Genomic DNA, 12,371 nt, shown 5'->3' with positions numbered 1-12,371 from the left:
AGAACCAAAGATCCTTGCAGTCACGAAAACTTCAAATCTACTTTTGAGATCTCTTGAAGTGACCACATATACATTCAAGGGGCACTGCACTTTCCCAGGTGCCCTGATATACAGGTATGTGTCACTAGAAATTAAAGCAAAATACTTAATTATTTTGCTAAATTAAGCACACAAAAAATTATGTAATACATTTTTATTTGCAGTCATTGTTTGGCACGGACTGACAATGTCAATTCACTGCACTGTGGAACCCAGTTTAATTACATGTGGCTGCTCAGATTAAAACTCCGGATTTAAGCAGTGCAAGCCGAGTGCTCTGGTCCCTCCTTTTGGCATACATTATGTTAATCTTGCTACATGTTAATGAACATGTTAAAATATGAAAAGGAATATGCCATACTAGTCATTATTATAACACGAACCACGATTTGTCTAGGAAAACTATTTTGATATGGATTTTACCAATGACATTAATTTCTATATTTAGGAAAATTACACTAAACTGTAATGTAGTTATCTGGCAAATGGGCACTCCGCCATATAATATACAAAGAATGTTTTTACTTGAATTATGAAAATCAATTTGTCTCTGTGAAGTTCATGAGCAACATTATCTAAAAAAGTATTACCATTTTCTGTGAAAATGTAATAGAATATAATCAATGCCATAGAAAATGTGCCAAATATTAATTAAACTGTGTCCATTCCGATGACTGTAATAGTTTACATACTGTATATCATTACCAATTAAAAAACACCCGTCAAATATAAACGGATCAAACATCGCAATGCAAGATCCTCCTAAAAAGAGTATTGATGCTCAGTAAGCCTTTCATAAATAACATATGAACATCGCCCACCTTAATTTGTGCAAAACCAGGACAGAAGGGTGATTAAACATACAGTATTAATTATCGTAGTACGCATCTCACACACATACATTACTTATGAGTTCTGTATTTTTGCACCAACTCCCATTCATAATTTATAGTATACATTTTTCTCAGCATTGATTTAATGGCATTGGAGAACAAATATCGTTCCAGGAAAAGACATCTAAAGGGAACAGGGTACTGAAGAAAACGTATATTTTGTCCAAAATCACCTTCGAAAGAAGGCTTGGATGAGGAGTTTGCCAGACATTGCAGAAAATCGTTATTAAGATTATTTAGGATGTTGGGAGTGACACCATTGCCTTTCAACTCATTGTGTGGAACCATTATCAACATACAGTACAGAGCAAAATGTGAAACACTGATGATGGCCGATTTGTATTCATGGGACCCGGTTCCATACAAATGAATACGTTTGAATTTATAAAAATAGAGCAGTGTTAACATTACGTTGAAAATGGATGGAGCTAAGTGACGAAGGTGTAAAGTGCCTCTCGGTCTTGTGCTGGTACATTTGAACAGAACACTCTGTCACTGAAGCATGATGACTGATGCCTGCAAGGACATCACTGCATTATACATTATGGACGGTTAGGTTATTGACTAATATCATCATCAATCATCAGCAGCAGCCAAGTACTATCCACTGCTGGATTTAGGCCTCCCCTAAGTGCAATACCAAACATGCATCTCTGAATGCTTCTTTGCATATCTTTCAGCATTTGTTCTATGTTTGTCGTCAGAGTTCATGTTTCAAATTCATGTCATGTATATATTTATGTTGAACTTCTTTCGCACCCTACCTAGCCAACGGGTGCTAATCGGAGGTGCGGGGGGGGAAGGACAACAAACTCATGGCAGGTAATATGCCCGACCCTCAAGCCCCACTTAAAATAGATATGTAAAAAGACCTAAACAAATCAATCCGATTGGGACAGGCTGCAATATCGATCTGATGAGATTCAATTCAATTATCGATTAATCTAATTATTACTCAATCCAGCCAATTACTCGATCAGATTCTCATGTTTTTAATACCGAACAAATAAAACATGCCTACACCCGAAATAATTTGAGGTTAAGTTACAATAACATTTGGAAATACAATTACAGCAATGTCAAATTCATTGATTAATTACTGTAAAACGTACAATCAATTATAATTACAATTACCAAAAAGTCAAATCATTTTCAATTACACCAGTTAATGTGACTGAATAACATAAATCAAATCTCCCTACAGATATGCAACATTCCCATGCCATGCACCCACGAAGCTGGTGGTTGAACAGATTGTTTGAGCCTGGATAATGTCACCTGTCAAAGATAGTCTTCGAGCTACTTAGAATTCATAGCCCACAATCCACTCACAAAACCGAAGTGGAGAGATGCCTCGGGAGAAAATCCTTCAGCGAGCAACCGCGAGAGCCACACAAACCAAATTCTATTCATCTCGAGCTCTCAATAATTCCTCACCCTGACTTACCTTTAAAAATAGCAAGCTTAATATGCCCTAAACAGCCAGGCATTCCATTGGTAAACATGTTAAAGGATGGTCGAATTTATTCACGTTTTCATACATTTGTGCCGTACATTTAGTTTCGGTTAATTCCCAAATGAAGAAGCTATTCAATATTGAATTGTATATTTGTAGGTGATGCACTGTGTTACATTTATTTATGGGAAATAGTCTTGCACAATTGCACACATCGAAGAAGTGATGTAGAGTGAGGTCCACATCTGTCCTCCAGAAATCCACAAATCCTAAAACTTGCGATGCCCCCCATGGTTTTCAGAAACTTCCAGAATTTACGGGGACGAAACTCACAAAATATGCGAGAGACAGACAGAGATGGAGATAGACACAGGGAGATACAGAGAGAGAGAGAGACACAGAGGCACACACAGATATAGAAAAACCTTAAGGGTTCTCCAATCCAGTAATACAACAATCCATATTCCGTTTTATAATGTCTTCATACGAAGTAAATAAAACACTGATTGAAAACTTTTTCCTTTTTAGGCGCAAATTTTTGTTGTTCCATTTCTCCCCATCTCTCCATGTTTTGTCTTTTCTGCCATCTGTGTCTCTCTGCCTCCGTGCCTGAATGTCTGTCAATGTGAAACGGTGGTACTCGAATCACGTGTAGCCACAATGAGATTTGAACAAAGCCATGTTTCACTCATTCTCTAGCTTGGACTTCAAGGCACGTACCACCACAAAATGCTTGAAAATCACACCTCTGTGGGAACAAATTTCACGCATTTTTGGAGTGTTTCATCGCATGCCGTGCAACTCCTGTAATGTACAACATATTTGTAGTTTCGCAGCTAACAACTCATATACTTAACGAAATGCATCATTTATTACCCCCGTTTTAATACTTTTTCCATGTTCTGTCACAAATTGTAGGATACGCGAAAACCCATCCCCATATCACCGTGGATTTTTGGAGTTTCGCTGTACTCTAGTTGTCTGCTGTGGGGGAGGAGGCTGTCCTCACTCATTCCGTGTTCTTTTGCAATCATTATTTACGCTCTTCAATCCGTGCATGAACATGAAACGAAGCCCATGGCTGTATTTCCAGGAGCAAGTGCTGTAAGCTGAGCAGGTAAACTGTAAGTCCACATTCCACAGTCGGGCACATCGTAGAGTGTTTAAAAAAATATATTAACATATTTATCCCAAGGGCCTACATTTTTCAAATGAACATTTCCCCTCGATTATGCCCAAGTACTCTAACGGGTTACAACCACATCCATATACAGCAATAACGATAACAGCACCATGGCTCTCAACAAGATAAATCCATTTTGCACGTGCTCGATTAAACTCATCTATGCTGCAGTCATGAAATTGTTATAACCACTTTCAATTTGATTGAGTTTTACCTGATCACTTACAATTTGTAATGCCTTTATAAACAACAATAACCCACAATCATTGCTCTGCTCAGTGAGGAGTAGTAGGGGTGGTAGTAAGGGTGGAATGATTCACATGTCCCTCCCTGCTTGCAATTTGATAGTTTGACTTAGGGTTGCAATTCAATTCAGCAGTCAATAATTTCTTGAAATATCAATTCATATACACGTGATTCGAAGCTTTCAGTGTGGGCTCAATAATGCATCAATAATCAACCCATCGGTTCAGTCATAGTTAAGAGATTTCTCAAATATAAACAGCCTCCAACTTGAATTACAACATACTGAATTATTCTACTGGATATGTATTAACACATAAATAATCCACTAACACGCATACAATACCAAAAGCAAATAGCCATAAGTGGTATGTCACGTTCAAGTAAATAGTCATTAGCATCTCTCTAGAATATAAGTAACCCAATTGACGAGCAGACAATGTGGATCCTTCACATACCTGTCCATTCCAGCGGCACCGATTCAGTACAGAACAAGAACACTGGACATGTTTTGACGTTCAGTTTCATCAGCAAATCCAGGCTTGCTTGTATCAATGCAGTTCAACTGCTAGATTATGATGCATTCTCAGAAGGCGGTGGGGCAAATGGGTTATGTATGAAAAAAAAGACTTGTATATTTTTGTGGAGAGACAGATATGTGAAGGAGACATAATCCGCTAATCTGTGTCATGTACAGTAAAGCAACATCTAACGTACTGCTGGACAATTTTCCCTTGCTAATGCTTGGCCCATAAACAAGTCGACAGCGGGGTTTGCTGGCATGCACATGTTAAAGCATCATTGGTTAAATAAATACAAGGCAAATCCTGGCTCTCGTATCTTTAAATCACCACACAAGCATGGTTTTAATGCAATTAAAATATCCAAACATGCTCCCTTGTGTATTTGAAATATACATGCATATGAAAAAGACATTATTTATACAAACTGCAAAAAAACAATATGAACATATATCCTGAGTACGCAAACACAGATTGCCTTAAATCCTGTCACACAGCCAAACCATGCACACTGGCAGCTGCCCATTATCACGACGACAACTTGTAATCTATTCCTTTCATACATTTGTGGTGTATTGGGCAGAGCTCACATGGGTAAGAGTGGCCTCGACGTGATAAAAAAGCAAGAAACAAACGGCAAACACAGAGAGACCCAAAGTGAAAACCGCTGGAATGTTGCAAGAAAGCCAGCTTTGTATAGTGTCAAGCTTCTGTTTGGAATCACGTACGGGCAATACCACCTTGGGATGATAAGCATTCCCCACATCACGCGCACGTGCTCGGACATTGAACTTTCTCACACATAGCTATGGGGCATGAACATTGTCCCTGTGTCTGTCTCTATGAGAAACGCAGAGAGCGTTCTGGCACCGCGAAGCCACTGGTCCACATTCCTCAACTTGTTGCCTCCGGCCAGGGTGGGTCACTTCACCGCTAGGCTGCTGTATGTTTTCATTGTGCATTTTGAAAAAAATGTCCAAGCGTCAAATGGCAATTCAATTATAGGATGCAGTGAGCAAACCCATTGTGTGGTCAAGGGATCCCTGTTGCATATTGTGAAGAAAGATTTGATACAAGTACCCAGAGGCATTGTATAGTCATCATCCTATATAAAAAAAACCCCGATGCAAGACGTTATGTGAAATACGCCGAAATCAATACTGGTCTATACAGTAGCTTTTAAAAAGTCATGTTCAGGTGATTAAAATACGGGCTACTAGATCATACATTCCACCGACTGCAAGCATTTAATTACGAGCAGAACATTCCAAAAGATGATTTTTTCTAGAACACGCTTACAGGAGCATGGTTAACAATAGGCATTTACAGATGACCGCAGCGTACCTAAAAACAGCATGCACAGCAAGCCCCATAGCCGACATGGCTTAGCAATACAAATGACACAAATTACGCAGAATTTCAAAAATCGCGACACACTTCAAAGCATTAATTTAAAGATGAAAGCACTGCATATGATTACAACTAACTGTAATTTGCCATAATACACGACAGCTAGTATAAAAAAAACTCAATAAATATACTGTGGATACGTTTCGGAACGTTCAGCTATAATCTGCCAAAAGCCAAACTGTGGCCACATTTGATTCCTCTTTCCTATCCATCATGCCTTTGAACATGACAGGGCAGTGGGATGTCACTTTTCAGTCGCACTGATGCACTACTGGGTTGATTAGAGCACGATATGAATAACGAGCGTGTTCATGCCCATGAGCCATTTCTTCAGAAAATAAAATATAAAAAATAAAGCATGCCTTTAACCACAAATTTTTTTTTTTTACCAAGACCGTAGTCTCACGAATGCGATCCACAGTGAGTCTTAGTTTCGCAGTGAATACCGTGGGGATTGAAAGTGTAGTCAGGTAAAATTTTGATTTAAAGCTTTCGTTACTGCAGGGATTCATATTCTTGGTTCTTTCGGTAAAGTCACGTAGAAGGGAAATAATAAAATAATATAAATATAAAACAATAAAAATTCTCACGACGATGATGATGATTGCTTGTGTTGCAGTCGGAACGTCGTGAGGATTTTTATTGTTATATGTTTATATTATTTTATTATTTCCCTTCTACGTGACTTTACCGAAAGAACCAAGAATATGTAGTCAGGTTATCGGACTGCACTACGAACCCGGCCACCCGAGTTCCAGTCCCACTCGCGGCCAACACCACTGACGAATTTCTGAACTGGTTCTCGATCTCCCGGAGGTCTTCTCGGGTCTTAAATCAGTACCTGGTGCGGTATGTAAACATCAGCGTTGGAGAGACAAAGGCGGCCTGGCGTGATGCTGGCCACCCCACCCCCTCGTGTGCTGTTCCAGTCTAATAGGTGCTCGCGAACCACATTTACCCCCAACAATCTGTTAAAGGCTAAATGGGGGGTGTATTTAATTACAGTGAAGAATGGGGGCATTGATCACCAACAATAGATGTGCCTTAATATTCTTACCTAATTAGACAATCAAATAACGCAGTCCGGTATACAATCATTGTCTAATTTCCCAACGAGATGATTCACTCCATACGCTTAATGCGTGGATGTGCATGCACGAACTACATGCTGGTGTAAGAATACACCCGTGTACCGTACAAAGTGTATCTGTAAAAGCATCGACAGCTTTTGGTATTTGGTACAATGCCACCTTGTTTGTGTGCAGGTGACACCCTAGCTAAGATCTTACGTGCGGAATGGTATGAATTTAACAGCTAACGGCTCGGGGATTCCTTCATCCGTGAGGAGGGATGGTGCTGACGCACGGCTTGCTGATGTTGTCGATATGCAGCGGTCGTCTGTGCATGCCACGAGCCACGATTTGCGTGTTTGCTTGCAGTAACGTGCGAATGGTTTTTAAGAGTGCCGTGCGTTTGGTTTTTTTTTGCGTTCGTGTGTGAATTCCACTTGCGGTGTTTGAGTACGCGCGTGTGCGTGTGGACGAAGCCCTTCGTAGGTGCCGTACGGGGTGATGGGTTGGGGTGGGAGGATCTTTGTCTTTGTGGACGAGGCTCGCGAGGAACGCGACCGGGCCAGGTGGGAGGGCAGTGGCCCTCCAATAACGACAACGTGCGGAGCGTCGAGCGGATACAACCGCAGTTAACACAGCGCAGAGCGCAAGTGGCGCATCTGTCAGTCATCTCGGTGAACCCATCTATCGGTCAGTCATCTCGGTCATCTCGGTGAGCCCATCTGTCAGTCAGTCATCTCGGTCATCTCAGTCATCTCAGTCATCTCGGTCATCTCGGTGAGCCCATCTGTCGGTCAGTCATCTCGGTCATCTCAGTCATCTCAGTCATCTCGGTCATCTCGGTCATCTCGGTGAGCCCATCTGTCGGTCAGTCATCTCGGTCATCTCAGTCATCTCAGTCATCTCGGTGAGCCAATCTGTCGGTCAGTCATCTCGGTCATCTCAGTCATCTCAGTCATCTCAGTCATCTCGGTCATCTCGGTGAGCCCATCTGTCGGTCAGTCATCTCGGTCATCTCAGTCATCTCAGTGAGCCCATCTGTCGGTCAGTCATCTCGGTCATCTCGGTCATCTCAGTCATCTCAGTCATCTCAGTCATCTCGGTGAACCCATCTGTCTGTCAGTCATCTCGGTCATCTCGGTCATCTCAGTCATCTCGGTGAGCCCATCTGTCGGTCAGCCATCTCGGTCATCTCGGTCATCTCGGTCATCTCAGTCATCTCAGTCATCTCGGTGAGCCCATCTGTCGGTCAGTCATCTCGGTCATCTCAGTCATCTCAGTCATCTCGGTGAGCCCATCTGTCGGTCAGTCATCTCGGTCATCTCGGTGAACCCATCTGTCGGTCAGTCATCTCGGTCATCTCGGTCATCTCAGTCATCTCGGTCATCTCGGTGAGCCCATCTGTCGGTCAGTCATCTCGGTCATCTCGGTCATCTCAGTCATCTCAGTCATCTCCTTCATCTCGGTGAGCCCATCTGTCGGTCAGTCATCTCGGTCATCTCGGTCATCTCAGTCATCTCGGTGAGCCCATCTGTCGGTCAGTCATCTCGGTCATCTCGGTCATCTCAGTCATCTCGGTGAGCCCATCTGTCGGTCAGTCATCTCGGTCATCTCGGTCATCTCAGTCATCTCAGTCATCTCGGTGAGCCCATCTGTCGGTCAGTCATCTCGGTCATCTCGGTCATCTCAGTCATCTCAGTCATCTCGGTGAGCCCATCTGTCGGTCAGTCATCTCGGTCATCTCGGTCATCTCAGTCATCTCAGTCATCTCGGTGAGCCCATCTGTCGGTCAGTCATCTCGGTCATCTCGGTCAATTCAGTCATCTCGGTGAGCCCATCTGTCGGTCAGTCATCTCGGTCATCTCAGTCATCTCGGTGAACCCATCTGTTGGTCAGTCATCTCGGTCAACCCACCGGCAACCTGGGGGTCTCTCTCCGGTGACCTCCTCCTGCCGGCGGTGAGCCGTCCACACTTCACGTGGCGTCAAGGAGCACTTAGCCTGGCACAAGCGCCGTGGTGAAGTCGACGCCACTAATAGTGGCCGCTGAGACCTGATAACGCCTCCACATGGAAAGCTCAAAACACTGGGATTCGGCACCGTCACAAAGGCAAAGATCACCCGTGTAGCCTTAACAGACTGCTGGGGCAAGTGCTGTTAGCGAGTGGCACCTATGAAGGCCGGCAACGGCGCACGAGGGGGTGGGTGGCCAACACCACGCCCGGTCGCCTTTGTCTCCCCACGGTGACGATGTTTGCAACACCGCACCGGGTACTCATTTGAGGCCGAGTCGACCTAGAGAGAGGCCCAGGACCGGTTCAGATTATTTGTCACCGGGTGTCGACCGTGAGCGGGATTCGAACTCGGGTGGCCAGCTCTCCACAGCACACACACACACGTAGTGACACACACACACACGTGGTGACACACAGACACACACACAGACACACAGACACACACACACGCACGGTGACATGGACACACGGTGACACAGACACACACAGTGACACACACACACGGTGACACAGACACACAAGACACACACACGGTGACACACAGACACACAGACACACACACGGTGACACAGACACATACACACACACGGTGACACACAGACACACACACACATGGTGAAACACAGACACACACACGGTGACACACAGACACACACACACGCAGACACAGACACACACACAGTGACACAAAGATCCCCCGTATAGCCTTAACAGACTGTAGGGGCAAGTGCTGTTAGCGAGCACCTACAGTGACACATACACAGACACACACACACAGTGACACACACACACACGGTGACACACACACAGACACACACACATGGCGACACAGACACACACACAGACACACACACAGACACACACACGCGCACTCGCCTTCTTGATGTTGTAGAGACGGGTCAGCATTCCCGCTCCGCGGTCGTTCAGGATGCTCAACTTCTCGGCCACCTTGAGCTGCGCTTGCAACGCTGGACGCGCCATCTCCCTTCCTCCCTCCTCCTCGACTCAAATCGGCACTGGAGCACGGTCAGCTCTGCTGTGCCGAGCAGCCACGGATGGAGAGGGAGAGAGAGAGAGACTCTGCCGGTCACACGCACAACAGCGTGGACGACGGCGACGATGATGACGACGACGACGATGTTGGCGGTGGTTGTGGTGGTGTTTGGTGAAGTAAGAGGTGGTGGTGGGGGGAGACAAGGGGTAGGGAAGGGAGAGATGATGATTACGACTACGAGGAAGGGTTCTGTGTGTGTGTGGGGAGGGGGAGGGCAGGATGAAGATGAGGAAGGGGAGGGGAGTGGTGGTGCTGGTGGTGGAGGCGGCGTCGTGCCGCCCCAACGTGGGCTCGTGGGCTGTAGTCGGGCTGGTTTCCGCCTGTTTACTGGGTGGGGGGTGGCGCATGCGCCTTCTTCTTATTCACACGTCCCACACGACTCTCTCTCTCCCACCCCCCGAACCCCAAACCTCTCGCACAACCCCCTCCGCTCGCATCCCCTTTGCCCCCCGCCCGCTGCGCCGAGCCCCACGCGCGTGCCTGAGAGGGCGCCCCCACGTGCGTGCCTGCCTCGCTCAACGCGCACCACGCGTAGTAGTGCAGCACACACACCACGTGTTGTGCAGCACACACCACGTGTTGTAGTGCATCACACACACACACCACGTGTTGTAGTGCAGCACACACACCACGTGTAGTAGTGCAGAGCACCACACACACACCACGCGTTGTAGTGCAGAGACCACACGCACACCAATTGTTGTGTGTATCACACACACACCACGTGTTGTGCAGCACACACCACGCGTTGTAGTGCAGAGCACCACACACACACCACGCGTTGTAGTGCAGAGCACCACACACACACCACGTGTTGTAGTGCAGAGCACCACACACACACCAATTGTTGTGTGTATCACACACACACACACCACGTGTTGTGCAGCACACACACCACGTGTTGTGCAGCACACACACCACGTGGTGTAGTGCAGAGCACCACACACACACCAAGTGTTGTAGTGCAGAGCACCACACACACACACCAAGCGTTGTGTGCACCACACACACACCACGTGTTGTGTGCTCCACACACACCACGTGTTGTGCACCACACACACCACGCGTAGTAGTGCAGAGCACCACACACACACCACGTGTTGTGCATTACACACACCACGTGTTGTGTGCACCACACACACCACGTGTTGTGTGCACCACACACACCACGTGTTGTGCAGCGCACCACACACACCACGTGTTGTGTGCACCACACACACCACGTGTTGTGCAGCGCACCACACACACCACGTGTTGTGTGCACCACACACACCACGTGTTGTGCAGCGCACCACACACACCACGTGTTGTGTGCACCACACACACCACGTGTTGTGCAGCGCACCACACACACCACGTGTTGTGTGCACCACACACACCACGTGTTGTGCAGCGCACCACACACACCACGTGTTGTGTGCAGCGCACACACCACGTGTTGTGTGCAGCGCGCACACACATACCACACACACCACGCGTTGTGCAGCACACCACACACACCACACGCAGTGCAGGACCTATCGGACCAGTGGTGCAGTGGTTAGCGCGCTGCGCTATGTACCCGGCGACCCGAATTCGATTCCCTCTCACCGCCAATACCTATCTGACACGATCCTTGGCCTCCCCGACTCAGCCTCGAATGAGTACATATTCTTCTTCTTTCGCATGACGGCAACCACTCCTAATGGGTCGTCTCAGAATTTGTATTCATGTTGAAGGAATCCGATGAGCTATGAAGCTCTTTTTCACAGATGTCCAGTAGTTTCACAGACGTCTCGTTTGGCGATCCACTCAGTGGCTTCATGAGAGATCTCAGTGGACAGGTCAATGGGAATATGTCACATGGTGTGGGACTCATGAGTGTATGGTGCGATGTGTAACCATCGCCACTTTGGAGACAAAGGCGGTCGGTCGTGGTGCTGGCCACCCACCCCCTCGTGTGCCATGCCAGCAATTATAAGCGTTTGCTAACAGCACTTGCCCACAAGTCTGATATGGCTATACATGGGATGTTTGGACCCTGGTGAATACGACAAAATCACCCGGAATGTGTATTTGTATGACGATGCTCGTTTACCCAGGAAATATTCTTAGGACTCAGGAGGGTCCTGCCAACTCTTTGCAGCAGGAGGCTATGGTTGCTATGCGGTAATTTTGCTTGTGAATTTCTCATATTGGGAAAATCTTAAGCCTGGCGTCGACACAGTGACGAAACAGAAGGAGCATTAACCAGGGGGGGCTGCTGGATTCCAACCGTGATCCTCTGCAACACGCAGCGAACGCGCTACCCCAAATCCATGCATAGTGCTGTTGATGGACTCAGCAACATGCACAGCTGGTTGTTATAGGCTGTAGGGCTGAAGTGGTGAGCAGCAGAGGGCAGTGCTATAAAAGCAATCGAGTACTCCTGTTCTGTGCTGACATGCTTCCCCTCCCCCCTTCACAAACCCTCACTGACCAGCGCGGTGAAGTTTTCGTGAGGTTAAGG

General features: G+C 46.3%; 1 protein-coding gene across 1 annotated transcript in view; it reads right to left on the bottom strand.

The window, feature by feature from the left end:
• The window catches only part of LOC144943483 (nck-associated protein 1-like), a 122,172-nt gene extending 111,966 nt beyond the window's left edge, over positions 1-10,206 (bottom strand). Inside the window, exon 1 of the mRNA XM_078870962.1 lies at positions 9,706-10,206. Coding sequence (XP_078727088.1) covers positions 9,706-9,810 — 105 coding nt within the window. The 5' untranslated portion in view covers positions 9,811-10,206. The remainder of the gene's footprint in view (positions 1-9,705) is intronic.
• Between the last annotated feature and the right edge of the window lie 2,165 nt (positions 10,207-12,371).

The sequence above is a fragment of the Lampetra fluviatilis genome, chromosome 2 (genome assembly GCF_964198595.1).
Source record: "Lampetra fluviatilis chromosome 2, kcLamFluv1.1, whole genome shotgun sequence".
NCBI classification, from domain to species: Eukaryota; Metazoa; Chordata; class Hyperoartia; order Petromyzontiformes; family Petromyzontidae; genus Lampetra; species Lampetra fluviatilis.
The sequence above is the reverse complement of the archived record's forward strand: the minus strand, read 5'-3'. Positions and strand labels throughout refer to the sequence as shown.